The 27,590-nt window shown below is 49.9% G+C and overlaps 1 protein-coding gene across 1 annotated transcript in view; it reads right to left on the reverse strand.

The window, feature by feature from the left end:
- Window positions 1-27,590, reverse strand: part of LOC140403693 (polyunsaturated fatty acid 5-lipoxygenase-like) — a 164,370-nt gene that overhangs the window by 85,566 nt on the left and 51,214 nt on the right. The window contains 1 exon segment of the mRNA XM_072491871.1: window positions 14,799-14,880. Within this exon segment, the coding sequence (XP_072347972.1) occupies window positions 14,799-14,880 (82 nt within the window).

Consider the following 27,590-nt stretch of genomic DNA (forward strand, 5'->3'; position numbering starts at 1 on the left):
TAACTATACTACAGCTAGAGACGAGAGCTGACTGTTACACAGACCATGAGGCAGGCCTTTATGTATGGCTCCCAGATGGGCGGAGCCAGAGGCGGAGTCCCCAGGGTTCCAAGCCCGGTCTTAAAGGGGACATCACCTTACATGATGATAAGGCAGTAACCGTTCATCACATTCACCCCCTGTTTAAAAAGGAGTCCGGCGGGGGTGAAGTGCCATCATAGGTCCATCCGTCTCGGTGGCCGGATCGTCCTCCTCGACCTCCTCAATTCGGGCGGTGGTGCGGCGGGCACGGACGTCTCGGTTGAGGGCACATCCTGGAGCACAGCGGTCGGAGCTTCGGTCCGGGTTGGGGCAGGGGAACTAGGCAGGGCCGGGGGTAGCGGAGCCGGTGCCGGCGGGGTGTGTAAAGGGGGCACACGGTAGGAGCTCACCAACGGGTGGTAGGGCCGGAAGGGGGGGTGTTGTAGGGGGCGACGGGTCCTGCAGGGGAGCGGCGCGGGAAGCGGCGTCTGTGGTGGAGGATCCAGCGGGTGCCAGATCCCGGAGGGAAACCGTATCTTGCCTGCCGTCGGAGTACTCCACGTAGGCGTAACTGGGGTTGGCGTGGAGCAGTCGGACCTTTTCAACTAGGGGGTCCGTTTTATGGCTCCTCGCGTGCCTCCGGAGAAGAACAGGTCCCGGAGCTATCAGCCAAGGTGGAAGCGAGACCCCGGTGGTAGACTTCCTGGGGAAGAGAAACAATCGGTCGTGAGGGGTCTCATTCGTGGCCGTGCAGAGGAGTGATCTAATGGAGTGTAGGGCATCGGGTAGGACCTCCTGCCAGCGGGTGGTTGGGAGATTTCTCGACCGCAGGGCCAGAAGGACAGCCTTCCACACGGTCGCGTTCTCCCTCTCCACCTGCCCGTTTCCCCGTGGGTTATAACTGGTCGTTCTGCTCGAGGCGATGCCTTTGCTGAGCAGATACTGACGCAGTTCATCGCTCATGAACGATGTACCCCGGTCGCTGTGGATATAAGCAGGGAAACCGAACAGGGTGAAGATGCTGTGCAGTGCCTTAATCACCGTGGCTGAGGTCATGTCGGGGCAGGGAATGGCGAATGGGAAACGGGAGAACTCATCAATCACGGTGAGGAAATAGGCATAACGATTGGTGGACGGGAGGGGCCCCTTGAAGTCCACGCTCAGTTGCTCAAAGGGACCCGAGGCCTTCACGAACCTTGTCTGGCCGATAGAAGTGCGGTTTGCACTCCGCACAGACCTGGCAGGCCCTGACCATGGCCTTGACCTCCTTGGTTGAGTAAGGTAGGTTGCGGGACTTGATGAAATGGACGAGCCGGGTAACCCCCGGGTGGCAGAGGTCATTGTGGATGGCTTGCAGGTGGTCCTCCTGCGCGTTGGTGCATGTGCCGCGGGACAGGGCATCTGGGGGCTCGTTGAGCTCCCCTGGACGATACTTGATATCGTACGAGTAGGTGGAGAGTTCGATCCTCCACCTCAAAATGTTATCGTTTTTTATTTTGCCCCGTTGCGTGTTATCGAACATATAGGCGACTGACCGTTGGTCGGTGATGAGGGTGAACCTCCTACCGGCGAGGTAGTGTCTCCAGCACCGCACAGCCTCCACAATGGCTTGTGCCTCCTTTTTGACTGCAGAGTGTCGAATCTCGGAGGCGGTGAGGGTTCGGGAGAAGAACGCTACTGGTCTGCCTGCCTGGTTGAGGGTAGCAGCCAGGGCGATGTCTGATGCATCGCTCTCTACCTGGAAAGGGATGGTTTCGTCCACCGCGTGCATGGCGGCCTTGATGATGTCGGCCTTGATGCGGTTGAAGGCCAATTGAGCCTCAGCCGAGAAGGGAAAAGTGGTGGTCTTTAGGAGTGGGCGGGCTTTGTCCGCATACTTGGGGACCCACTGGGCGTAATAGGAGAAAAGCCCCAGGCACCGTTTGAGGGCCTTGAGGCTACGGGGGAGGGGAACTTCCTTAAGGGGGCGCATGCGGTCGGGGTCGGGACCTAGGACCCCGTCTTCCACGACATAGCCAAGGATGGCTAGCCGGGTGGTGTGGAAAACGCATTTGCCCTCGTTAGAGGTCAGGTTAAGGGCTCGGGCGGTCTGGAGGAACTTTTTGAGGTTAGCGTCATGTTCCTGCTGGTCATGGCCGCAGATGGTGACATTATCCAAGTACGGGTATGTAGCCCGCAAACCGTACTGGTCCACCATTTGGTCCATCGCCTTTGAAAGACGGCGACCCCATTTGTGACACCGAAGGGGACCCTGAGGAAGTGGAAGAGCCGGCCGGCTGCTTCGAAGGCAGTATAGGGGCGGTCTTTTGGTCGGATGGGGAGCTGGTGGTAGGCAGATTTGAGGTCGACCGTGGAAAAGACTCGGTATTGGGCGATCCGATTTACCATTTCCGCGATGTGAGGAAGGGGGTACGCATCAAGCTGCGTGAATCGGTTTATGGTCTGGCTATAATCCACGACCATCCGTTTCTTCTCCCCGGACCAGACTACCACCGCTTGCGCTCTCCAAGGGCTGTTGCTAGCCTCGATGACCCCCTCTCCCAGTAAACGCTGGACCTCTGACTTGATAAAAGTCATATCTTGGGCACTGTGCCGCCGGCTCCTGGTGGCGACGGGCTTACAGTCAGGAGTGAGGTTAGCGAATAGCGAAGGGGGTGCGACTTTCAGTGTCGCAAGGCAGCACACCGTGAGGGGGGGGGCTAAGGGTCCACCGAACTTCAGTGTCAGGCTTCGGTGGCTGCACTAGAAATCTAGTCCGAGCAGCAGGGGGGCACAGAGGTGAGGGAGGATGTACAGTTTGAAACGGGTATATTCGGTGCCCTGGATCGAGAGATCCACAACACAATACCCCGTGATTTGTGCCGAGTGGGACCCAGATACGAGGGCTATGGTTTGGGACGCGGGATGGGTGCACAGGGAGCAGCGCCTTACCGTTTCAGGGTGGATAAAGCTCTCCGTGCTCCCGGAGTCGAAGAGGCATGCAGTGTCGTGCCCGTTGACCTGGATCTGCATCATGGAGTTCTGCAGGTGTTTTGGCCGAGTTTGGTCGAGGGTGATCGCACCCACTCGCGGGTAGTCGGAGTCCTCAGCCGAGTCGGACTCGTAAAATGGCCGCCGCCGCCGCCGGCTGCGCGTGTTGGGTCGAGAAGATGGCCGCCGACAAGATGGCCGCTCCCATGATTCGCACGAGGCTGATGACGCGTCAGAAGAGGGCGTGTCGGGTCGGTGCGCAGCAGCATTGCGAGGCCTGCGGGCCTGAGAGCCTGATTTGCGGGCCGGCTGTTCTTTGTTTTTCTGGCCCCTGGGTCTGGCCAGGCAGACCCTCGCAAAGTGCCCTTTCTTCCCGCAGTCGCTGCAGATCGCGGAGCGGGCTGGGCAGCGTGGGCGTGGGTGGTGGCCCTGTAAGCAGAAGTAGCATGGTGTGCCCCCATGGTGAGCGGGTCGCCGCGTGGCGCAGACCTGTAATACGGGTGAGTCTGAGGAAGTCCGGGGGGGGGCTGGCAGAGTCCGCGGGGTACGTACCCAAGTTATGTCGGGCCACCGCCAGCGAGGAGGCGAGAGTTAGCGTCTCCTGGAGGTCGTTTGCCCTGTTTTCGAGCAGCCGCTGCCGGATGAAGGTCGAGCGGATGCCGGACACGAAAGCATCTCTGATGTGCAGGTTCATATGGACTTCCCCTGTCACATCCTGATGGTCACAGTCCCTGGCAAGCGCAGTGAGTTTCTCAACAAACTCGTCGAGCGATTCCCCCGAGCGCTGCCGGCAGGTAGAGAGCAGATGCCGGGCGTGCACCTCATTGATGGGTTTGACAAACCGCTTGCGGAGCAACTCGATCGCCGCATCATAAGTCATAGAATAGAATCATAGAATCATAGAAGTTTACAGCATGGAAACAGGCCCTTCGGCCCAACCAGTCCATGCCGCCCAGTTTTTACCATTAAGCTAGTCCCAGTTGCCCGCACTTGGCCCATAACCCTCTATACCCATCTTACCCATGTAACTATCTAAATGTTTTTTAAAAGACACAATTGTACCCGCCTCTACTACTACCTCTGGCAGCCCATTCCAGACACTCACTACCCTCTGAGTGAAGAAATTGCCCCTCTGGGCCCTTCTGAATCTCTCCCCTCTCACCTTAAACCTATGCCCTCTAGTTTTAGACTCCCCTACCTTTGGGAAAAGATGTTGACTATCTACCTTATCTATGCCCTTCATTATTTTATAGACCTCTATAAGATCACCCCTAAGCCTCCTACGCTCCAGGGAAAAAAGTCCCAGTCTATCCAGCCTCTCCTTATAACTCAAACCATCAAGTCCCGGTAACATCCTAGTAAATCTTTTCTGCACTCTTTCTAGTTTAATAATATCCTTCCTATAATAGGGTGACCAGAACTGCACACAGTATTCCAAGTGTGGCCGTACCAATGTCTTGTACAACTTCAACAAGACGTCCCAACTCCTGTATTCAATGTTCTGACCAATGAAACCAAGCATGCCGAATGCCTTCTTCACCACCCTGTCCACCTGCGACTCCACCTTCAAGGAGCTATGAACCTGTACTCCTAGATCTCTTTGTTCTTACTGCACTGCCCTCAAAAATCGAGCGTGGCGGAGATTCTGTGACTCACCCGGGCGTGGAGTAGACGCAGCTTGCGTGGCCCCAGGATGGGAGTCTCTGCGGAGTCCAGGTAGGCCTCGAAGCACCGCAGCCAGTATTTAAAAATTCCCTTTGCCTCCGGCGTTCGTGCTTCCAGATTGAGCTTCTCTGGCCTGCGTCCATCCTGAATCTAGTTTAGTCTAATAAATTGAGGTACCCTCAATAATGATGCTTAGAGATTAAACTGTAAAGAAGGCTTTATTAGACTAATAACTGTGCTACAGCTATGGACGAGAGCTGACTGCTACACAGACCATGAGGCAGGTCTTTATGTATGGCTCCCAGATGGGCGGAGCCAGAGGCAAAGTCCCCAGGGTTCCAAGCCTGGTCTTAAAGGGGACATCACCTTACATGATGATAAGGCAGAAACCGTTCATCACACAATGACAAAGAACGCGATTAACAATCAAAGGCACAAATTAATTTAACCTCCGAGCATTAAACTAAACCCCTGACTAGCTGATGGTAACTCGCTCAGTCAAAGTGGAAATGAGTGGCTGCCATCTTGGGTGGAACCCGATGGTGAACTTGACCTTCTCCAAATGCAGGAATCACAGGAGGTCACCCAACCAGGCCCAGGCTCTGGGCAGAGGAGGAGACCCCCACGCAGGCAGAACCCGTCTCCGGGCTATCAACGAGGCAAAGGCGAGGACGTCCGCCTTCACTCCTATCCTGGAAACAATGGACATCCCGTGTCCTGCCCCGATTCAGTGGAAAGTCCCCTGAATTCAAAGCATTCGTGCAAACACTAGCAGTCGGGGCCCTATAGGGTAGTCAAACCCAGGATATAAACTCTTGTTCAAATCCAAACCTCACAAGAATCCAGAAGAGATATCCCCATGCACCCCCTATCCTGCGTCCAGGGGAACAACCATCTCCGGGTCAGGCACCGAGGAGGGGGCGAGGACAATATTTAACAGCCGACGTATATCGGCCAACAATTGCTGACCCTTGACGAAGCCAGTCTGGTCTTCCTCGATCACCTCTGGGAGGCAGGGCTCCAAACGCAGTGCCAGCACTTTGGCAAGGACCTTAGGTCCGTATTTAAAAGCAAAATAATGTCACAAGTAGGATTACATTAACACTTCAATGAAGTTACTGGGAAAATCCCCTAGTCGCTACACCTGTTCAGGTACACAGAGGGAGAATTCAGAATGTCCAATTCACCTAACAGCGCGTCTTTCGGGACTTGTGGGAGGAAACCGGAGCACCCGGAGGAAACCCACGCTGACACGGGGAGAACGTGCAGACTCCGCACAGACAGTGACCCAAGCCGGGAATCGAACCTGGGACCCTGGAGCTGTGAAGCAACAGTGCTAATATTCTGTAGATTCTATTCCGTCCAATTCTGGGCACAACACTTTCGGAAAGATCTTGTCGGGGAGAATTACTGGAGGGACCGAAGGATTATGGAGCAATGAGAGTATGTAGAGCTCAGCTGGGAAGGGGGGGGGGGGGGGGGGGGGGTCTGATAACAAACTGGAAAAGGAACTCCGTCGCTAAGGTATCTTTAACCAATGTACCAAAGATGGGTGACTAGGTCCGAGGCACAGAATGGGAATGACAGGGTTAAACATCAACTCCGATTCCAGAGCGAATTGAACAAGTTCTCCCTGTGTTGACCTGTGTGACCTACGCGCCCTCTGGCAAAACACACCCACTGATCTGAACTCTTGAGTCATAGGTCAACGAGACTAAGCTTCGAGGAGGTTAAAGGGTGACAGGAGCTTCTTTTATATTCATTCCTGGGGTGTGGGTGTCGCTGGGCCAACATTTATTGTCCATCCCTGAGGGCATTTAAGAGTCGACCACATTGCTGTGGGTCTGGAGTCGCAGGTAGGCCAGACCGGGTAAGGACGGCATCTTTATAAATCCGGTGCAGGATACAGGAAAGTGAACCTGACAGCACTGCCTGGTATTGGCTCAAAGCAGCTGCAAGGGGTAAGCGGGAGTGATCACCTGTCCATCATGGTGAGGAGGGTCCCGTCCCGCTGAGTGAGAGACCAAAGCAAAGTCTTCCACATCTCAGGGAGGAAGACAGCCCGTACATCATAGAACCCCTACAGTGCAGACAGAGGCTATTCGGCCCATCGGGTCTGCACTGACGCTCCGAAAGAGTCCCCACCATATCCCCATTACCCCGCTTACACTAGCATGGCCAGTCCATCTAACCTGCACATCTTTGGACTATGGGGGAAACCGGGTCACCCGGAGGAAACCCACGCACACACGGGGAGACCCTGCAAACTCCACTTTGGAAGGAGTAACTTGACAAGGAAACATTCACTGAATGGCCCGACACTGGGAAGCTCCGAGGAACAAAGGGACCTTGGCGTGTTTGTCCAGAGATCTCTGAAGGCAGAGGGCAGGTTAATAGGGGGGTGAAAAAGGCATATGGGACACTTGCCTTTATCAATCGGGGCACAGATTACAAAAGCAGGGAGGTCATGTTGGAGTTGTACAGAACTTTGGTGAGGCCACAGCTGGAGCACTGTGTGCAATTCTGGTCACCACATTATAGGAAGGATGTGATTGCACTGGAGGGGATGCAGAGGAGATTCACCAGGATGGTGCCTGGGATGGAGCATTCCAGTTATGCAGAGAGGTTGGATAGGCTTGGGTTGTTTTCGTTGGAGCAGAGAAGACTGAGGGGCGGCCTGATCGAGGTGGACAAGATTCTGAGGGACATGGACAGGGTGGATAGGGAGCAGCTGTTCCCCTTAGTTGAAGGGTCGGTTACGAGGGGGACACAAGTTCAGGGTGAGGGGCCGGAAGTTTAGGGGGGATTTGAGGAAAAGGTTTTTCCCCCAGAGGGTGGTGAGGGTCTGGGACGCGCTGCCTGGGAGGGTGGGAGAGGCGGGTCTGGGACGCGCTGCCTGGGAGGGTGGGAGAGGCGGGTCTGGAACGCGCTGCCTGGGAGGGTGGGAGAGGCGGGTCTGGGACGCGCTGCCTGGGAGGGTGGGAGAGGCGGGTCTGGGACGCGCTGCCTGGGAGGGTGGGAGAGGCGGGTCTGGGACGCGCTGCCTGGGAGGGTGGGAGAGGCGGGTCTGGGACGCGCTGCCTGGGAGGGTGGGGGAGGCGGGTCTGGAACGCGCTGCCTGGGAGGGTGGGAGAGGCGGGTCTGGGACGCGCTGCCTGGGAGGGTGGGAGAGGCGGGTCTGGGACGTGCTGCCTGGGAGGGTGGGAGAGGCGGGTCTGGAACGCGCTGCCTGGGAGGGTGGGAGAGGCGGGTCTGGAACGCGCTGCCTGGGAGGGTGGGAGAGGCGGGTCTGGAACGCGCTGCCTGGGAGGGTGGGAGAGGCGGGTCTGGAACGCGCTGCCTGGGAGGGTGGGAGAGGCGGGTCTGGAACGCGCTGCCTGGGAGGGTGGGAGAGGCGGGTCTGGGACGCGCTGCCTGGGAGGGTGGGAGAGGCGGGTCTGGAACGCGCTGCCTGGGAGGGTGGGAGAGGCGGGTCTGGGACGCGCTGCCTGGGAGGGTGGGAGAGGCGGGTCTGGAACGCGCTGCCTGGGAGGGTGGGAGAGGCGGGTCTGGAACGCGCTGCCTGGGAGGGTGGGGGAGGCGGGTTGCCTCACATCCTTTACAAAGTACCTGGATGAGCGCTGGGCACGGCCTAACATTCCAGGCTGTGGGCCCAGTGCTGGTGGATGGGGTGAGGTGGGCAGGTCGGGGGTTTTTCATGCAGCGGGGCAGGCTCGATGGGCCGAAGGGCCTGTTCCGCGCTGTGTGATTCAGCGATCCACACAGCCAGTCACCCGGGGCCGAATTGAACCCAGGTCCCTGGCGCCTCGAGGCAGCCGTGCTAACCACTGTGTCAGTGATACACCATGAATAATGCAAACGATCTGACCACAAAAACAAGGTTAACAAAAGGCTCATTTGACTTCTCCCCAGCTGCGGTGAAGGCACAGGCAAATTATTGGAAGACCTGTTTGTTTCCAACGGGCAGGCTACTGAAACAAGGAAGCTGCAGACCTCAGAGTGAGACACGTTTCTCAGTTCCCCAGGACTAGTTACTGTCCAGGTATCTGCACTGCCCGGATGTCACATTACACACTCCCTGAAACAATCTACAGCGGAGGAATCAAACACAGGCAATTTGGAGAACCCAGTCCTTGAAGCTAAAGGGGGCAACATTGAGGAGTATTTTGCCATTTCTGTGGCCGCCCATTCTAGTGGTGAGGGGCCACCATGTAATTTTCACACTTGCCAAATCGGCTCCAGGCAGCGAATCAGGTGCACGGAAAAATCTCACCAAATTCAGCAGGGAAATGGGTCAGAACACAAGCTAGCAATGGGGACGTTGGCAAGGCAGGGAATGGTGGGCTGTGTTAGCATTGTGGGTGGTGGGGTGAATGGGCAGTAATTAGCGGTTCAGGTTACTCACAGAGTTGCTGCAGTCGTCTCCCGCTGCTAACTCAGAGACAGCTGGGACACAGATATAACCACAATACTCCCTCCCCGTGAGGGTGAACCCAATGAGTGCAGCGGCTGACAGGCCAGTTTTAGTCAGTTACACAGAGAAATCCATTCACATTTAGCAAAGCAACAAACTAACTTATTCCATGGACAGTGATATACCCGTACCATGTACCTGCACACTGATTTACCTGCACACTGATTTACCTGCACACTGATTTACCTGCACACTGATTTACCTGCACACTGATTTACCTGCACACTGATTTACCTGCACACTGATTTACCTGCACAATGATTTACCTGCACACTGATTTACCTGCACACTGATTTACCTGCACACTGATTTATCTGCACAATGATTTACCTGCACAATGATTTACTTGCACACTGATTTACCTGCACAATGATTTACCTGCACACTGATTTACTTGCACACTGATTTACCTGCACACTGATTTACCTGCACAATGATTTACCTGCACAATGATTTACCTGCACAATGATTTACCTGCGCAATAATTTATCTGTACAATTATTTGTTGCACAATGCTATATTTGTACAATGATTTATCTGCACAATGATTTACCAGTACAATGATTTACGTGCACAATGAAATCATTTTGCAGATAAACCATTGTAAATCATTGTGAAGGTAAATAATTGTATCGGTAAATCAGTGTGCAGATAAATCATTGTACAGATAAATGATAGTACAGTGAAATCATTTTGCAGATAAATCACTGTACTATCATTTATCTGTACAATGATTTATCTGCACACTGATTTACCGATACAATTATTTACCTTCACAATGATTTACTGGCACAATGATCTACACATGCAATGATTTATCTTCACACTGATTTCCCTGCACACATTTCCTTGCACACTGATTTCCCTGCACACTGATTTCCCTGCACAATGATTTCACTACACAATGCGTTACATCTACAATGACTTAGCTGCACAATGATTTAACTGTGCAATAATTTACTGTACAATGATTTACCTGTGCAATAATTCACCTGTGCAATGATTTACCTGCACAATGATTTAGCTGTACAATGATTTACCTGGACAATACTTTACCTATAAAATTATTTACCTGCACACTGATTTACCAGCACAATTATTTACCTTGCACAATGGTATATCTGTACAATAATTTATTTGCTCAATAATTTACCTGTACAGTGATTTACTTGCACAATTATTTATCTGCAAAATGATTTCACTGTACAATGATACAGCTTTACAATGATTTACCTTTACAATAATTTACCGGCACAATGATCTACACACAAAATGATTTATCTGCACACTGATTTCCTTGCACACATTTCCATGCACACTGATTTCCCTCCACAATGATTTCTCGCACAGTTATTTCCCCACAGAGTGATTTACCTGCACAATGATTTACCGGTACAATGAGTTACAATGGTATATCTCTTCAATGATATATCTGCAGAATGATTGACCTCCACAATGATTACAATCTCTACAATTATTTACCTGTACAATAATTTACTTGCACACTGATTTACCTGCACAATTATTTACCTGTACAATAATTTACTTGCACGATGATTTATCTGCAAAATGATTTCGCTGCACAATGATTTACCTGTACAAAGATTTACCTGTACAATGATTTACCTGCACACTGATTTACTTGCACACTGATTTACCTGCACACTGATTTACCTGCACACTGATTTACCTGCACACTGATTTACCTGCACACTGATTTACCTGCACACTGATTTACTTGCACAATGATTTATCTGCAAAATGATTTAGCTGCACAATGATTTAGCTGTACAATCGTTTACCTTCACAATTATTTACCAGCACAGCGATCTACACACACAATGATTAATCTGCACACTGAATTCCCTGCACACATTTTCATACACACTGATTTCCCTGCAAAATGATTTATCACAGTGATTTCAAAGAAGAACAAAGAACAAAGAAATGTACAGCACAGGAACAGGCCCTTCGGCCCTCCTAGCCCGTGCCGACCATGCTGCCCGACTAAACTACAATCTTCTACACTTCCTGGGTCCGTATCCCTCTATTCCCATCCTATTCATGTATTTGTCAAGATGCCCCTTAAATGTCACTATCGTCCCTGCTTCCACTACCTCCTCCGGTAGCGAGTTCCAGCCACCCACTACCCTCTGTGTAAAAAACTTGCCTCGTACATCTACTCTAAACCTTGCCCCTCTCACCTTAAACCTATGCCCCCTAGTAATTGACCCCTCTACCCTGGGAAAAGTCTCTGACTATCCACTCTGTCTATGCCCCTCATAATTTTGTAGATCTCGATCAGGGTGTCCCTCAATCTCCTTCGTTCCAGTGAGAACAAACCAAGTTCATTCAACCACTCCTCATAGCTAATGCCCTCCATACCAGGCAACATTCTGGTAAAACTCTTCTGCACCCTCTCTAAAGCCTCCACATCCTTCTGGTAGTGTGGTGACCAGAATTGAACACGAGACTCCAAGTGTGGCCTAACTAAGGTTCTATACAGCTGCAACATGACTTGCCAATCCTTATACTCAATGCCCCGGCCAATGAAGGCAAGCATGCCGTATGCCGTCTTGACTACCTTTTCCACCTGTGTTGCCCCTTTCAGTGACCTGTGGACCTGTACACCTAGATCTCTCTGACTGTCAATACTCTTGAGGGTTCTACCATTCACTGTATATTCCCTGCCTGCATTAGACCTTCCAAAATGCATTACCTCACATTTGTCCGGATTAAACTCCATCTGCCATCTCTCCGCCCAAGTCTCCAGAGTTATTTCCCTCCTCAATGAATTACCTGCACAATGATTTATCGGTACAACGATTTCCCTGCACAATGATTTTTCACACAGTTATTTCCCCACGGAGTGATTTACCTGCACAAGCATTTACCGGTACAATGATTTCTCTGTGCAATGATTTATCTCTTCAACGATATACCTGCAGAATGATTGACCTCCACAATAATTTACCTGTACAATAATTTACTTGCACAATGATTTACCTGTAAAATGATTTACCTGTACAATGATTTACTTGCACAATTATTTACCTGCACAATGATTTACTTGCACACTGATTTACCAGTACAATGATTTGCCTGCACACGGATTTACCTGCACACGGATTTACCTGCACACGGATTTACCTGTACAATAATTTACTTGCACAATGATTTATCTGCAAAATGATTTATCTGCACAGTGATCTCGCTGCACACTGATTTTGCTGCACAATTATTTAGTTGTACAATGATTTAGCTGTACAATGATTTAGCTGTACAATGATTTACCTGCACAATCATTTACCGACACAATTATTTACCAACAGAATGTTCTACACACTCAATGATTTATCTGCACACCGATTTCCCTGCACACATTTCCATGCATACTGATTTCCCTGCACAATGATTTGTCGCAGTTATTTCCCCACAGCGTGATTTACCTGCACAATTATTGACCTGCACAAAGTTAACTTGTACTATGATTTATCTGCACATTGATTTACCTGTACAATGATTTACATGTGCAATGATTGATCTGCACAATGATTTATCTGCATAATGATTTATCTGTACAATGATTTATCTCCACAATGATTTATCTGCACAATGATTTATCTGCACAATGATTTATCTGCACACTGATTTACCTGCACAAGGATTTATCTGCATAATGATGTATCTGGACAATGATTTACCTGCACAATGAATTATCTGCACAATGATTTATCTGGACAATGATTTATCTGTACAATGATTTATCTGCACAAAGATTAACCTGCACAAAGATTAACCTGCACAAAGATTAACCTGCACAATGATTTGCCTGCACAATGATTTATCTGGACAATGATTTATCTGGACAATGATTTATCTGGACAATGATTTACCTGCACAATGAATTATCTGCACAATGATTTATCTGGACAATGATTTATCTGTACAATGATTTATCTGCACAATGATTTACCTGCACAATGATTTATCTGTACAATGACTTATCTGCACAATGATTTACCTGCACAATGATTTACCTGCATAATGATTTATCTGTACAATGATTTACCTGCACAATGATTAACCTGCACAATGATTTGCCTGCACAATGAGTTATCTGCATAATGATTTATCTGGACAATGATTTACCTGCACAATGAATTATCTGCACAATGATTTATCTGGTCAATGATTTATCTGCACAATGATTTGTCTCCACAATGATTTATCTGTACAATGATTTACCTGCACAATGATTTATCTGCATAATAATTTATCTGTACAATGATTTACCTGCACAATGATTTATCTGTACAATGATTTATCTGGACAATGATTTATCTGCAGAATGATTTATCTGCACAATGATTTACCTGCACAATGATTTATCTGAACAATGATTAACCTGCACAATGATTTACCTGCACAATGAATTATCTGCACAATGAATTATCTGCACAATGAATTATCTGCACAATGATTTATCTGGACAATGATTTACCTGCACAATGATTTACCTGCACAATGATTTATCTGGACAATGATTTATCTGGACAATGATTTACCTGCACAATGATTTACCTGCACAATGAATTATCTGCACAATGAATTATCTGCACAATGAATTATCTGCACAATGATTTATCTGGACAATGATTTACCTGCACAATGATTTACCTGCACAATGACTTATCTGAACAATGATTTATCTGCAGAATGATTTATCTGCACAATGATTTACCTGCACAATGATTTATCTGGACAATGATTTATCTGGACAATGATTTATCTGCAGAATGATTTATCTGCACAATGATTTACCTGCACAATGATTTATCTGAACAATGATTAACCTGCACAATGATTTACCTGCACAATGAATTATCTGCACAATGAATTATCTGCACAATGATTTATCTGGACAATGATTTACCTGCACAATGATTTACCTGCACAATGATTTATCTGGACAATGATTTATCTGGACAATGATTTACCTGCACAATGATTTACCTGCACAATGAATTATCTGCACAATGAATTATCTGCACAATGAATTATCTGCACAATGATTTATCTGGACAATGATTTACCTGCACAATGATTTACCTGCACAATGACTTATCTGAACAATGATTTATCTGCAGAATGATTTATCTGCACAATGATTTACCTGCACAATGATTTATCTGGACAATGATTTATCTGGACAATGATTTATCTGCAGAATGATTTATCTGCACAATGATTTACCTGCACAATGATTTATCTGAACAATGATTAACCTGCACAATGATTTACCTGCACAATGAATTATCTGCACAATGAATTATCTGCACAATGATTTATCTGGACAATGATTTACCTGCACAATGATTTACCTGCACAATGATTTATCTGGACAATGATTTATCTGGACAATGATTTACCTGCACAATGATTTACCTGCACAATGAATTATCTGCACAATGATTTATCTGTACAATGACTTATCTGCACAATGATTTATCTGAACAATGATTAAGCTGCACAATGATTTACCTGCACAATGAATTATCTGCACAATGAATTATCTGCACAATGATTTATCTGGACAATGATTTAGCTGCACAATGATTTATCTGCACAATGATTTATCTGGACAATGATTCATCTGTCAATTTACCTGTACAATTTCTGCCTCTCCTCCAGTTCTCTGCGGCGATGCTGTCTTGTAATCTGTGTCTGGTCGTCAGAAGGCAACCGGGCTGCAGATAGACAGTTTAGACACAGTCAGTGTGTGTGTCACGGGTCAGTGTTTAGACACAGTCAGTGTGGGTGTCATGGGTCAGTGTTGAGACACAGTCAGTGGGTGTGTCCCGGGTCAGTGTTCAGACACAGTTAGTGTGTGTGTGTCCCGGGTCAGTGTTTATACACAGTTAGCGTGGGTGTCCCGGGTCAGTGTTTAGACACAGTTACTGTGTGTGTCCCGCGTCAGTGTTTATACACAGTTAGCGTGGGTGTCCCGGGTCAGTGTTTAGACACAGTTAGTGTGGGTGTCACGGGTCAGTGTTTAGACACAGTTACTGTGTGTGTCCCGCGTCAGTGTTTATACACAGTTAGCGTGGGTGTCCCGGGTCAGTGTTTAGACACAGTTAGTGTGGGTGTCACGGGTCAGTGTTTAGACACAGTTACTGTGTGTGTCCCGGGTCAGTGTTTAGACACAGTTACTGTGTGTGTCCCGGGTCAGGGTTTAGACACAGTTAGTGCGTGTGTCCCGGGTCAGTGTTTAGACACAGTTAGCATGTGTGTCCCGGGTCAGTGTTTAGACACAGATAGTGTGTGTGTGTCCCGGGTCAGTGTTTATACACAGTTAGCGTGGGTGTCCCGGGTCAGTGTTTAGACACAGTTAGCGTGGGTGTCCCGGGTCAGTGTTTAGACACAGTTAGCGTGGGTGTCACGGGTCAGTGTTTAGACACAGTTACTGTGTGTGTCCCGGGTCAGGGTTTAGACACAGTTAGCGTGTGTGTCCCGGGTCAGTGTTTAGACACAGTCAGTGTGTGTGTCCCGGGTAAGTGTTTAGACACAGTTACTGTGTGTGTCCCGGGTCAGTGTTTAGACACAGTTACTGTGTGTGTCACGGGTCAGTGTTTAGACACAGTTACTGTGTGTGTCCCGCGTCAGTGTTTAGACACAGTTAGTGCGTGTGTCCCGCGTCAGTGTTTAGACACAGTTAGCGTCTGTGTCACGGGTCAGTGTTTAGACACAGTTAGTGTGTGTGTCCCGGGTCAGTGTTTAGACACAGTTACTCGTGTGTCCCAGGTTAGTGTTTAGACACAGTTAGTGCGTGTGTCTTGCGTCAGTGTTTAGACACAGTTACTGTGTGTGTCCCGGGTCAGTGTTAAGACACAGTTACTGTCTGTGTCCCGGGTCAGTGTTTAGACACAGTTAGTGTGTCCGTCCCGGGTCAGTGTTTAGACACAGTTAGTGTGTCCGTCCCGGGTCAGTGTTTAGACACAGTTAGTGCGTGTGTCCCGGGTCAGTGTTAGATACAGTTAGTGCGTGTGTCCCGGGTAAGTGTTTAGACACAGATAGTGTGTGTGTCCCGGGTCAGTGTTTAGACACAGTTAGTGCGTGTGTCCTGGGTCAGTGTTTAGACACAGTTAGTGCGTGTGTCCCGCGTCAGTGTTTAGACACAGTTACTGTGTGTGTCCCGGGTCAGTGTTTAGACACAGTTAGTGTGCGTGTGTCCCGCGTCAGTGTTTAGACACAGTTAGTGCGTGTGTCCCGCGTCAGTGTTTAGACACAGTTACTGTGTGTGTCCCGGGTCAGTGTTTAGACACAGTTAGCGTGGGTGTCCCGGGTCAGTGTTTAGACACAGTTAGTGCGTGTGTCCCGCGTCAGTGTTTAGACACAGTTACTGTGTGTGTCCCGGGTCAGTGTTTAGACACGTTAGTGCGTGTGTCCCGGGTCAGTGTTAAGACACAGTTACTGTGTGTGTCCCGGGTCAGTGTTTAGACACGTTAGTGCGTGTGTCCCGGGTCAGTGTTTAGACACAGTCAGTGTGTGTGTCCCGGGTCAGTGTTTAGACACAGTCAGTGTGTGTGTCCCGCGTCAGTGTTTAGACACAGTTAGTGTGTGTGTCCCGGGTCAGTGTTTAGACACAGTTACTGTGTGTGTCCCGGGTCAGTGTTTAGACACAGTTAGTGTGTGTGTCCCGCGTCAGTGTTTAGACACAGTTAGTGTGTGTGTCCCGGGTCAGTGTATAGACACAGTTACTGTGTGTGTCCCAGGTCAGTGTTTAGACACAGTTAGTGTGCGTGTGTCCCGCGTCAGTGTTTAGACACAGTCAGTGTGTGTGTCCCGGGTCAGTGTTTAGACACAGTTAGCGTGTGTCCCGGGTCAGTGTTTAGACACAGTTAGTGCGTGTGTCCCGGGTCAGTGTTTAGACACAGTTACTGTGTTTGTCCCGGGTCAGTGTTTAGACACAGCTAGTGCGTGTGTCCCGGGTCAGTGTTTAGACACAGTTAGTGTGTGTGTCCCGCGTCAGTGTTTAGACACAGTTACTGTGTGTGTCCCGGGTCAGTGTTTAGACACAGTTAGTGTGCGTGTGTCCCACGTCAGTGTTTAGACACAGTTATTGTGTGTGTCCCGGGTCAGTGTTTAGACACAGTTACTGTGTGTGTCCTGGGTCAGTGTTTAGACACAGTTAGTGCGTGTGTCCCGCGTCAGTGTTTAGACACAGTTACTGTGTGTGTACCGGGTCAGTGTTTAGACACAGTTAGTGCGTGTGTCCCGGGTCAGTGTTTAGACACAGTTAGTGCGTGTGTCCCGCGTCCGTGAATAGACACAGTTACTGTGTGTGTCCCGGGTCAGTGTTTAGACACAGTTAGTGTGCGTGTGTCCCGCGTCAGTCTTTAGACACAGTCAGTGCGTGTGTCCCGGGTCAGTGTTTAGACACAGTTAGTGTGTGTGTCCCGGGTCTGTGTTTAGACACAGTTAGTGTGCGTGTGTCCCGCGTCAGTGTTTAGACACAGTTAGTGTGTGTGTCCCGGGTCAGTGTTTAGACACAGTCAGTGCGTGTGTCCCGGGTCTGTGTTTAGACACAGTTAGTGTGCGTGTGTCCCGGGTCAGTGTTGAGACACAGTTAGTGAGTGTGTCCCGGGTCAGTGTTTAGACACAGTCAGTGCGTGTGTCCCGGGTCAGTGTTTAGACACAGTTAGTGTGTGTGTCCCGGGTCAGTGTTTAGACACAGTCAGTGTGTGTGTCCCGGGTCAGTGTTTAGACACAGTCAGTGCGTGTGTCCCGCGTCAGTGTATAGACACAGTTACTGTGTGTGTCCCGGGTCAGTGTTTAGACACAGTTAGTGTGTGTGTCCCGGGTCAGTGTTTAGACACAGTTAGTGCGTGTGTCCCGCGTCAGTGTATAGACACAGTTACTGTGTGTGTCCCGGGTCAGTGTTTAGACACAGTTACTGTGTGTGTCCCGGGTCAGTGTTTAGACACAGTTAGTGCGTGTGTCCCGCGTCAGTGTTTAGACACAGTTAGTGCGTGTGTCCCGGGTCAGTGTTTAGTCACAGTTAGTGCGTGTGTCCCGCGTCAGTGTTTAGACACAGTTAGTGTGTGTGTCCCGGGTCTGTGTTTAGACACAGTCAGTGTGTGTGTCCCGGGTCAGTGCTTAGACACAGTTAGTGCGTGTGTCCCGCGTCAGTGTTTAGACACAGTTAGTGTGCGTGTGTCCCGCGTCAGTGTTTAGACACAGTTAGTGTGTGTGTCCCGGGTCAGTGTTTAGACACAGTCAGTGCGTGTGTCCCGGGTCAGTGTTTAGACACAGTTACTGTGTGTGTCCCGGGTCAGTGTATAGACACAGTTAGTGTGTGTGTCCCGCGTCAGTGTTTAGACACAGTTACTGTGTGTGTCCCGGGTCAGTGTTTAGACACAGTTAGTGTGCGTGTGTCCCGCGTCAGTGTTTAGACACAGTTAGTGCGTGTGTCCCGCGTCAGTGTTTAGACACAGTTACTGTGTGTGTCCCGGGTCAGTGTTTAGACACAGTTAGCGTGGGTGTCCCGGGTCAGTGTTTAGACACAGTTAGTGCGTGTGTCCCGCGTCAGTGTTTAGACACAGTTACTGTGTGTGTCCCGGGTCAGTGTTTAGACACGTTAGTGCGTGTGTCCCGGGTCAGTGTTAAGACACAGTTACTGTGTGTGTCCCGGGTCAGTGTTTAGACACGTTAGTGCGTGTGTCCCGGGTCAGTGTTTAGACACAGTCAGTGTGTGTGTCCCGGGTCAGTGTTTAGACACAGTCAGTGTGTGTGTCCCGCGTCAGTGTTTAGACACAGTTAGTGTGTGTGTCCCGGGTCAGTGTTTAGACACAGTTACTGTGTGTGTCCCGGGTCAGTGTTTAGACACAGTTAGTGTGCGTGTGTCCCGCGTCAGTGTTTAGACACAGTCAGTGTGTGTGTCCCGGGTCAGTGTTTAGACACAGTTAGCGTGTGTCCCGGGTCAGTGTTTAGACACAGTTAGTGCGTGTGTCCCGGGTCAGTGTTTAGACACAGTTACTGTGTTTGTCCCGGGTCAGTGTTTAGACACAGTTAGTGCGTGTGTCCCGGGTCAGTGTTTAGACACAGTTAGCGTGTGTCCCGGGTCAGTGTTTAGACACAGTTAGTGTGTGTGTCCCGGGTCAGTGTTTAGACACAGCTAGTGCGTGTGTCCCGGGTCAGTGTTTAGACACAGTTAGTGTGTGTGTCCCGCGTCAGTGTTTAGACACAGTTACTGTGTGTGTCCCGGGTCAGTGTTTAGACACAGTTAGTGTGCGTGTGTCCCACGTCAGTGTTTAGACACAGTTAGTGTGTGTGTCCCGGGTCAGTGTTTAGACACAGTTACTGTGTGTGTCCTGGGTCAGTGTTTAGACACAGTTAGTGCGTGTGTCCCGCGTCAGTGTTTAGACACAGTTACTGTGTGTGTCCCGGGTCAGTGTTTAGACACAGTTAGTGCGTGTGTCCCGGGTCAGTGTTTAGACACAGTTAGTGCGTGTGTCCTGGGTCAGTGTTTAGACACAGTTAGTGCGTGTGTCCCGCGTCAGTGTTTAGACACAGTTACTGTGTGTGTCCCGGGTCAGTGTTTAGACACAGTTAGTGCGTGTGTCCCGGGTCAGTGTTTAGACACAGTTAGTGCGTGTGTCCCGCGTCCGTGAATAGACACAGTTACTGTGTGTGTCCCGGGTCAGTGTTTAGACACAGTTAGTGTGCGTGTGTCCCGCGTCAGTCTTTAGACACAGTCAGTGCGTGTGTCCCGGGTCAGTGTTTAGACACAGTTAGTGTGTGTGTCCCGGGTCTGTGTTTAGACACAGTTAGTGTGCGTGTGTCCCGCGTCAGTGTTTAGACACAGTTAGTGTGTGTGTCCCGGGTCAGTGTTTAGACACAGTCAGTGCGTGTGTCCCGGGTCTGTGTTTAGACACAGTTAGTGTGCGTGTGTCCCGGGTCAGTGTTGAGACACAGTTAGTGAGTGTGTCCCGGGTCAGTGTTTAGACACAGTCAGTGCGTGTGTCCCGGGTCAGTGTTTAGACACAGTTACTGTGTGTGTCCCGGGTCAGTGTATAGACACAGTTAGTGTGTGTGTCCCGCGTCAGTGTCTAGACACAGTTACTGTGTGTGTCCCGGGTCAGTGTTTAGACAAAGTTAGTGTGTGTGTCCCGGGTCAGTGTTTAGACACAGTTAGTGCGTGTGTCCCGCGTCAGTGTTTAGACACAGTTAGTGCGTGTGTCCCGGGTCAGTGTTTCGACACAGTCAGTGCGTGTGTCCCGGGTCAGTGTTTAGACATAGTTACTGTGTGTGTCCCGGGTCAGTGTATAGACACAGTTACTGTGTGTGTCCCGGGTCAGTGTTTAGACACAGTCAGTGCGTGTGTCCCGGGTCAGTGTTTAGACACAGTTAGTGCGTGTGTCCCGGGTCAGTGTTTAGACACAGTTAGTGTGTGTGTCCCGGGTCAGTGTTTAGACACTGTTAGTGCGTGTGTCCCAGGTCAGTGTTTAGACACAGTTACTGTGTGTGTCCCGGCTCAGTGTTTAGACACAGTTAGTGCGTGTGTCCCGGGTCAGTGTTTAGACACAGTTAGCCTGTGTGTCCCGGGTCAGTGTTTAGACACAGTTAGTGCGTGTGGCCCGGGTCAGTGTTTAGACACAGTTAGTGCGTGTGTCCGGGGTCAGTGTTTAGACACAGTTAGTGCGTGTGTCCGGGGTCAGTGTTTAGACACAGTTAGTGCGTGTGTCCCGGGTCAGTGTTTAGACACAGTTAGCCTGTGTGTCCCGGGTCAGTGTTTAGACACAGTTAGTGTGTGTGGCCCGGGTCAGTGTTTAGACACAGTTAGTGCGTGTGTCCGGGGTCAGTGTTTAGACACAGTTAGTGCGTGTGTCCGGGGTCAGTGTTTAGACACAGTTAGCCTGTGTGTCCCGGGTCAGTGTTTAGACACAGTTAGTGCGTGTGGCCCGGGTCAGTGTTTAGACACAGTTAGTGCGTGTGTCCCGGGTCAGTGTTTAGACACAGTTAGTGCGTGTGGCCCGGGTCAGTGTTTAGACACAGTTAGTGCGTGTGGCCCGGGTCAGTGTTTAGACACAGTTAGTGTGTGTGTCCCGGGTCAGTGTTTAGACACAGTTAGCGTGTGTCCCGCGTCAGTGTTTAGACACAGTTAGTGTGTGTGTCCCGGGTCAGTGTTTAGACACAGTTAGTGTGTGTGTCCCGGGTCAGTGTTTAGACACAGTTAGCGTGTGTCCCGCGTCAGTGTTTAGACACAGTTAGTGCGTGTGGCCCGGGTCAGTGTTTAGACACAGTTAGCGTGGGTGTCCCGGGTCAGTGTTTAGACACAGTTAGCGTGTGTCCCGGGGTCAGTGTTTAGACACAGTTAGCGTGTGTCCCGCGTCAGTGTTTAGACACAGTTAGTGCGTGTGGCCCGGGTCAGTGTTTAGACACAGTTAGCGTGGGTGTCCCGGGTCAGTGTTTAGACACAGTTAGCGTGTGTCCCGGGGTCAGTGTTTAGACACAGTTACTGCGTGTGTCCGGGGTCAGTGTTTAGACACAGTTAGTGCGTGTGGCCCGGGTCAGTGTTTAGACACAGTTAGCGTGTGTCCCGGGGTCAGTGTTTAGACACAGTTACTGCGTGTGTCCGGGGTCAGTGTTTAGACACAGTTAGCGTGGGTGTCCCGGGTCAGACTTTTTTTTACAAATATATTTGTTAAAGTTTTTCATCAACACCATTTTTTCCCCTTACAAAATAACACGAATTTCGCACTGAGCAAGATATATACATGGCAAAATGGTATATTTACACAGCTTTATACACTGGCTCTCGCCCGCACGTGCCAGTTTCCCCAATCCTTCATGTTAACTCCCGCTCATCCACCCCCCAAGCAATCCCCCATTCTCCCCCCCTCCTTCCCAAGACCCCCCCACCCGCCCCCCCACCCCCACCCCCCCACCCCCCACCCCCACCCCCCCCACCCCCCACCCCCACCCCCCCCCACCCCCCACCCCCACCCCCCCCCACCCCCACCCCCCCACCCCCACCCCCCCCCACCCCCACCCCCCCACCCACCCCCCCACCCCCACCCCCACCCCCCCACCCCCCAGGACGTCCCCTCCACCCCCCCCCCCGGGTTGCTGCTGCTGCTGACCGGCCTTCCTCTAACGCTCCGCGAAATAGTCTAGGAACGGTTGCCACCGCCTGTAGAACCCCTGCGAAGACCCTCTCAAGGCGAACTTAATCCTCTCCAGCTTTATGAACCCAGCCATATCGTTTATCCAGGCCTCCAGGCTGGGGGGGCTTCGCCTCCTTCCACATTAGCAAGATCCTTCGCCGGGCTACTGAGGACGCAAAGGCCAGAATGCCGGCCTCTTTCGCCTCCTGCACTCCCGGCTCGTCCACTACTCCAAATATTGCTAGCCCCCAGCTTGGCTTGACCCGGACTTTCACCACCTAAGATATTGCTCCCGCCACTCCTCTCCAGAACCCCTCCAGTGCCGGGCATGACCAAAACATATGGACATGGTTCGCCGGGCTCCCTGAGCACCTTCCACATCTGTCCTCTACCCCAAAGAACCTACTCAGCCTCGCCCCCGTCAAGTGCGCTCTGTGAACCACCTTAAATTGTATCAGGCTGAGCCTGGCACACGAGGAGGAGGAATTAACCCTACCCAGGGCATCAGCCCACAAACCTTCCTCAAAAACCTCCCCCAGTGCATCAGGCAGAGTTTGTTCTGCGATTTGATCTGTTCAGTTTAATAATTAGCAGCTGTGAAGAATAACAGCAAACAACAGCTCCAATTTACATCTGGCTGAGATTAGTTGGGGCCCGCTTCCTCACCACGACCAATACTAGATTCACAGTGATGTCCATCAGGCCAGATAACCACTAATTTCTCTCTAAGAGAGAGCGATGGTTCCAGTTCCTCATGAGCTATGGCTAAATGCATATTTTGCTAAAGCTCCCTCTACACTGTCCCCATCAAACACTCCCAGGACTGGTACAGCACGGGGTTAGATACAGAGTAAAGCTCCCTCTACACTGTCCCCATCAAACACTCCCAGGACAGGTACGGCACGGGGTTAGATACAGAGTAAAGCTCCCTCTACACTGTCCCCATCAAACACTCCCAGGACAGGTACAGCACGGGGTTAGATACAGAGTAAAGCTCCCTCTACACTGTCCCCATCAAACACTCCCAGGGCAGGTGCAGCATGGGGTTAGATACAGAGTAAAGCTCACTCTACACTGTCCCCATCAAACGCTCCCAGGACAGGTACAGCACGGGGTTAGATACAGAGTAAAGCTCACTCTACACTGTCCCCATCAAACGCTCCCAGGACAGGTACAGCACGGGGTTAGATATAGAGTAAAGTTCCCTCTACACTGTACCCATCAAACACTCCCAGGACAGGCACAGCACGGGGTTAGATACAGAGTAAAGCTCCCTCTACACTGTCCCCATCAAACACTCCCAGGACAGGTACAGCACGGGGTTAGATACAGAGTAAAGCTCCCTCTACACTGTCCCCATCAAACACTCCCAGGACAGGTACAGCATGGGATTAGATACAGAGTAAAGTTCCCTCTACACTGTCGCCATCAAACACTCCCAGGACAGGTGCAGCACGGGGTTAGATACAGAGTAAATCTCCCTCTACACTGTCCCCATCAAACACTCCCAGGACAGGTACAGCACGGGGTTAGATACAGAGTAAAGCTCCCTCTTCACTGTCCCCATCAAACACTCCCAGGACAGATACAGCACGGGGTTAGATACAGAGTAAAGTTCCCTCTACACTGTCCCCATCAAACACTCCCAGGACAGATACAGCACGGGGTTAGATACAGAGTAAAGCTCCCTCTACACTGTCCCCATCAAACACTCCCAGGACAGGTACAGCACAGGGTTAGATACAGAGTAAAGCTCCCTCTTCACTGTCCCCATCAAACACTCCCAGGACAGATACAGCACGGGGTTAGATACAGAGTAAAGTTCCCTCTACACTGTCCCCATCAAACACTCCCAGGACAGATACAGCACGGGGTTAGATACAGAGTAAAGTTCCCTCTACACTGTCGCCATCAAACACTCCCAGGACAGGTGCAGCACGGGGTTAGATACAGAGTAAATCTCCCTCTACACTGTCCCCATCAAACACTCCCAGGACAGGTACAGCACGGGGTTAGATACAGAGTAAATCTCCCTCTTCACTGTCCCCATCAAACACTCCCAGTACAGATACAGCACGGGGTTAGATACAGAGTAAAGTTCCCTCTACACTGTCCCCATCAAACACTCCCAGGACAGATACAGCACGGGGTTAGATACAGAGTAAAGTTCCCTCTTCACTGTCCCCATCAAACACTCCCAGGACAGATACAGTACGGGGTTAGATACAGAGTAAAGCTCCCTCTACACTGTCCCCATCAAACACTCCCAGGACAGGTACAGCACGGGGTTAGATACAGAGTAAAGCTCCCTCTACACTGCCCCCATCAAACACTCCCAGGACAGGTACAGCACGGGGTTAGATACAGAGTAAAGCTCTCTCTACACTGTCCCCTTCAAACACTCCCAGGACAGGTACAGCACGGGGTTAGATACAGAGTAAAGCTCTCTCTACACTGCCCCCATCAAACACTCCCAGGACAGGTACAGCACGGGGTTAGATACAGAGTAAAGCTCTCTCTACACTGTCCCCATCAAACACTCCCAGGACAGGGACAGCACAGGGTTAGATACAGAGTAACAAACAAAGAACAAAGAAAATGACAGCACAGGAACAGGCCCTTCGGCCCTCCCAGCCTGCGCCGATCCAGATCCTTTATCTAAACCTGTCGCCTATTTTCCAAGGATCTACTTCCCTCTGTTCCCCGCCCGTTCATATATCTGTCTAGATGCATCTTGAATGATGCTATCGTGCCCGCCTCTGCCACCTTCGCTGGCAAAGCATTCCAGGCACCCACCACCCTCTGCGTAAAATACTTTCCACGCACATCTCCCTTAAACTTTCCCCCTCTCACCTTGAAATTGTGACCCCTTGTAATTGACACCCCCACTCTTGGAAAAAGCTTGTTGCTATCCACCTTGTCCATACCTCTCATGATTTTGTAGACCTCAATAAGGTCCCCCCTCAACCTCCGTCTTTCCAACAAAAACAATCCTAATCTACTCAACCTTTCTTCATAGCTAGCACCCTCCATACCAGGCAACATCCTGGTGAATCTCCTCTGCACCTTCTCTAAAGCATCTACATCCTTCTGGTAATGTGGCGACCAGAACTGCACGCAGTATTCCAAATGTGGCCTAACCAAAGTCCTATACAACTGTAACATGACCTGCCGACTCTTGTACTCAAAACCCCCATCCGATGAAGGCAAGCATGCTGTATGCCTTCTTGACCACTCTATCGACCTGCATTGCCACCTTCAGGGTGTAATGGACCTGAACTCCCAGATCTCTCTGTACATCAATTTTCCCCAGGACTCTCCCATTGACCGTATAGTCCGCTCTTGAATTAGATCTTCCAAAATGCATCAACTCGCATTTGCCTGGATTGAACTCCATCTGCCATTTCTCTGCCCAACTCTCCAATCTATCTATATTTTGCTGTATTCTCTGAAAGTCCTCCTCGCTATCTGCAACTCCACCAATCTTAGTATCATCTGCAAACTTGCTAATCAGACCACCTATACCTTCGTCCAGATCATTTATGTATATCACAAACAACAGTGGTCCCAGCACGGATCCCTGTGGAACACCACTAGTCACCTTTCTCCATTTCGAGACACTCCCTTCCACCACTACTCTCTGTCTCCTGTTGCCCAGCCAGTTCTTTATCCATCTAGCTAGTACACCCTGAACCCCATACGACTTCACTTTTTCCATCAACCTGCCATGGGAAACTTTATCAAATGCCTTACTGAAGTCCATGTATATGAAATGAAAAATGAAAATCGCTTATTGTCACAAGTAGGCTTCAATGAAGTTACTGTGAAAAGCCTCTAGTCGCCACATTCCGGCACCTGTTCGGGGAGGCTGGTAAGGGACATCTACAGCCCTTCCCTCATCAATTAACGTTGTCACTTCCTCAAAGAATTCCATTAGGTTTGTAAGACATGACCTTCCCTGCACAAAACCATGCTGCCTATCACTGATAAGTCTATTTTCTTCCAAATGTGAATAGATCCTATCCCTCAGTATCACTGACGTCAAGCTCACAGGTCTATAATTCCTGGATTATCCCTGCTACCCTTCTTAAACAAAGGGACAACATTAGCAATTCTCCAGTCCTCCGGGACCTCACCCATGCTCAAGGATGCTGCAAAGATATCTGTTAAGGCCCCAGCTATTTCGTCCTTCGCTTCCCTCAGTAACCTGGGATAGATCCCATCCGGACCTGGGGACTTGTCCACCTTAGTGCCTTTTAGAATACCCAAAACTTCCCCCTTCCTTATGCCGACTTGACCTAGAGTATTTAAACATCCATCCCTAGCCTCAACATCCGTCATGTCCCTCTCCTTGGTGAATACCGATGCAAAGTACTCATTACGAATCTCACCCATTTCCTCTGACTCCACGCATAAATTCCCTCTTTTGTCTTTGAGTGGGCCAATCCTTTCTCTAGTTACCCTCTTGCTCCTTATATACGAATAAGAGGCTTTGGGATTTCCCTGTTAGCCAAAGATATTTCATGACCCCTTTTAGCCCTCTTTATTGCACGTTTGAGATTTGTCCTACTTTCCCGATATTTCTCCAAAGCTTCATCAGTTTTAAGTCACCTAGATCTTATGTATGCTTCCTTTTTCATCTTAGCTAGTCTCACAATTCCACCCGTTATCCATGGTTCCCTAATCTTGCCATTTCTATCCCTTATTTTCACAGGGACATGTCTGTCCTGCACTCTAATCAACCTTTCCTTACAAGACTCCCACATTTCAAATGTGGATTTCCCCTTAAAGAGCTGCTCCCAATCCACATTCCCTAGCTCCTGCCGAATTTTGTTATTCTTGGCCTTTCCCCAATTTAGCACTCTTCCTTTCGGACCACTCGCGTCTTTGTCCATGAGTATTCTAAAACTTACGGAATTGTGATCGCTATTCCCAAAGTAATCATCGACTGAAACTTCAACCACCTGGCCGGGATCATTCCCCAATACCAGGTCCAGTATGGCCCCTTCCCGAGTTGGACTATTTACATACTGCTCTGAAAAACTCTCCTGGATGCTCCTTTCAAATTCTGCTCCATCTATGCCTCCAACACTACATGAGTCCCATTCAATGTTGGGGAAGTTAAAATCTCCCATCGCGACCACCCTATTGCTCCTACATTTTTCTATAATCTGTCTACATATTTGTACCTCGACTTCACGCTAACTTTTGGGAGGCCTGTAGTAAAGTCCCAACAATGTTACTGCACCCTTCCTATTTCTTAGCTCTACCCATATTGCCTCAGTGCTCGA

This window comes from Scyliorhinus torazame, chromosome 28 (assembly GCF_047496885.1).
Source record: "Scyliorhinus torazame isolate Kashiwa2021f chromosome 28, sScyTor2.1, whole genome shotgun sequence".
Classification (NCBI taxonomy): Eukaryota; Metazoa; Chordata; class Chondrichthyes; order Carcharhiniformes; family Scyliorhinidae; genus Scyliorhinus; species Scyliorhinus torazame.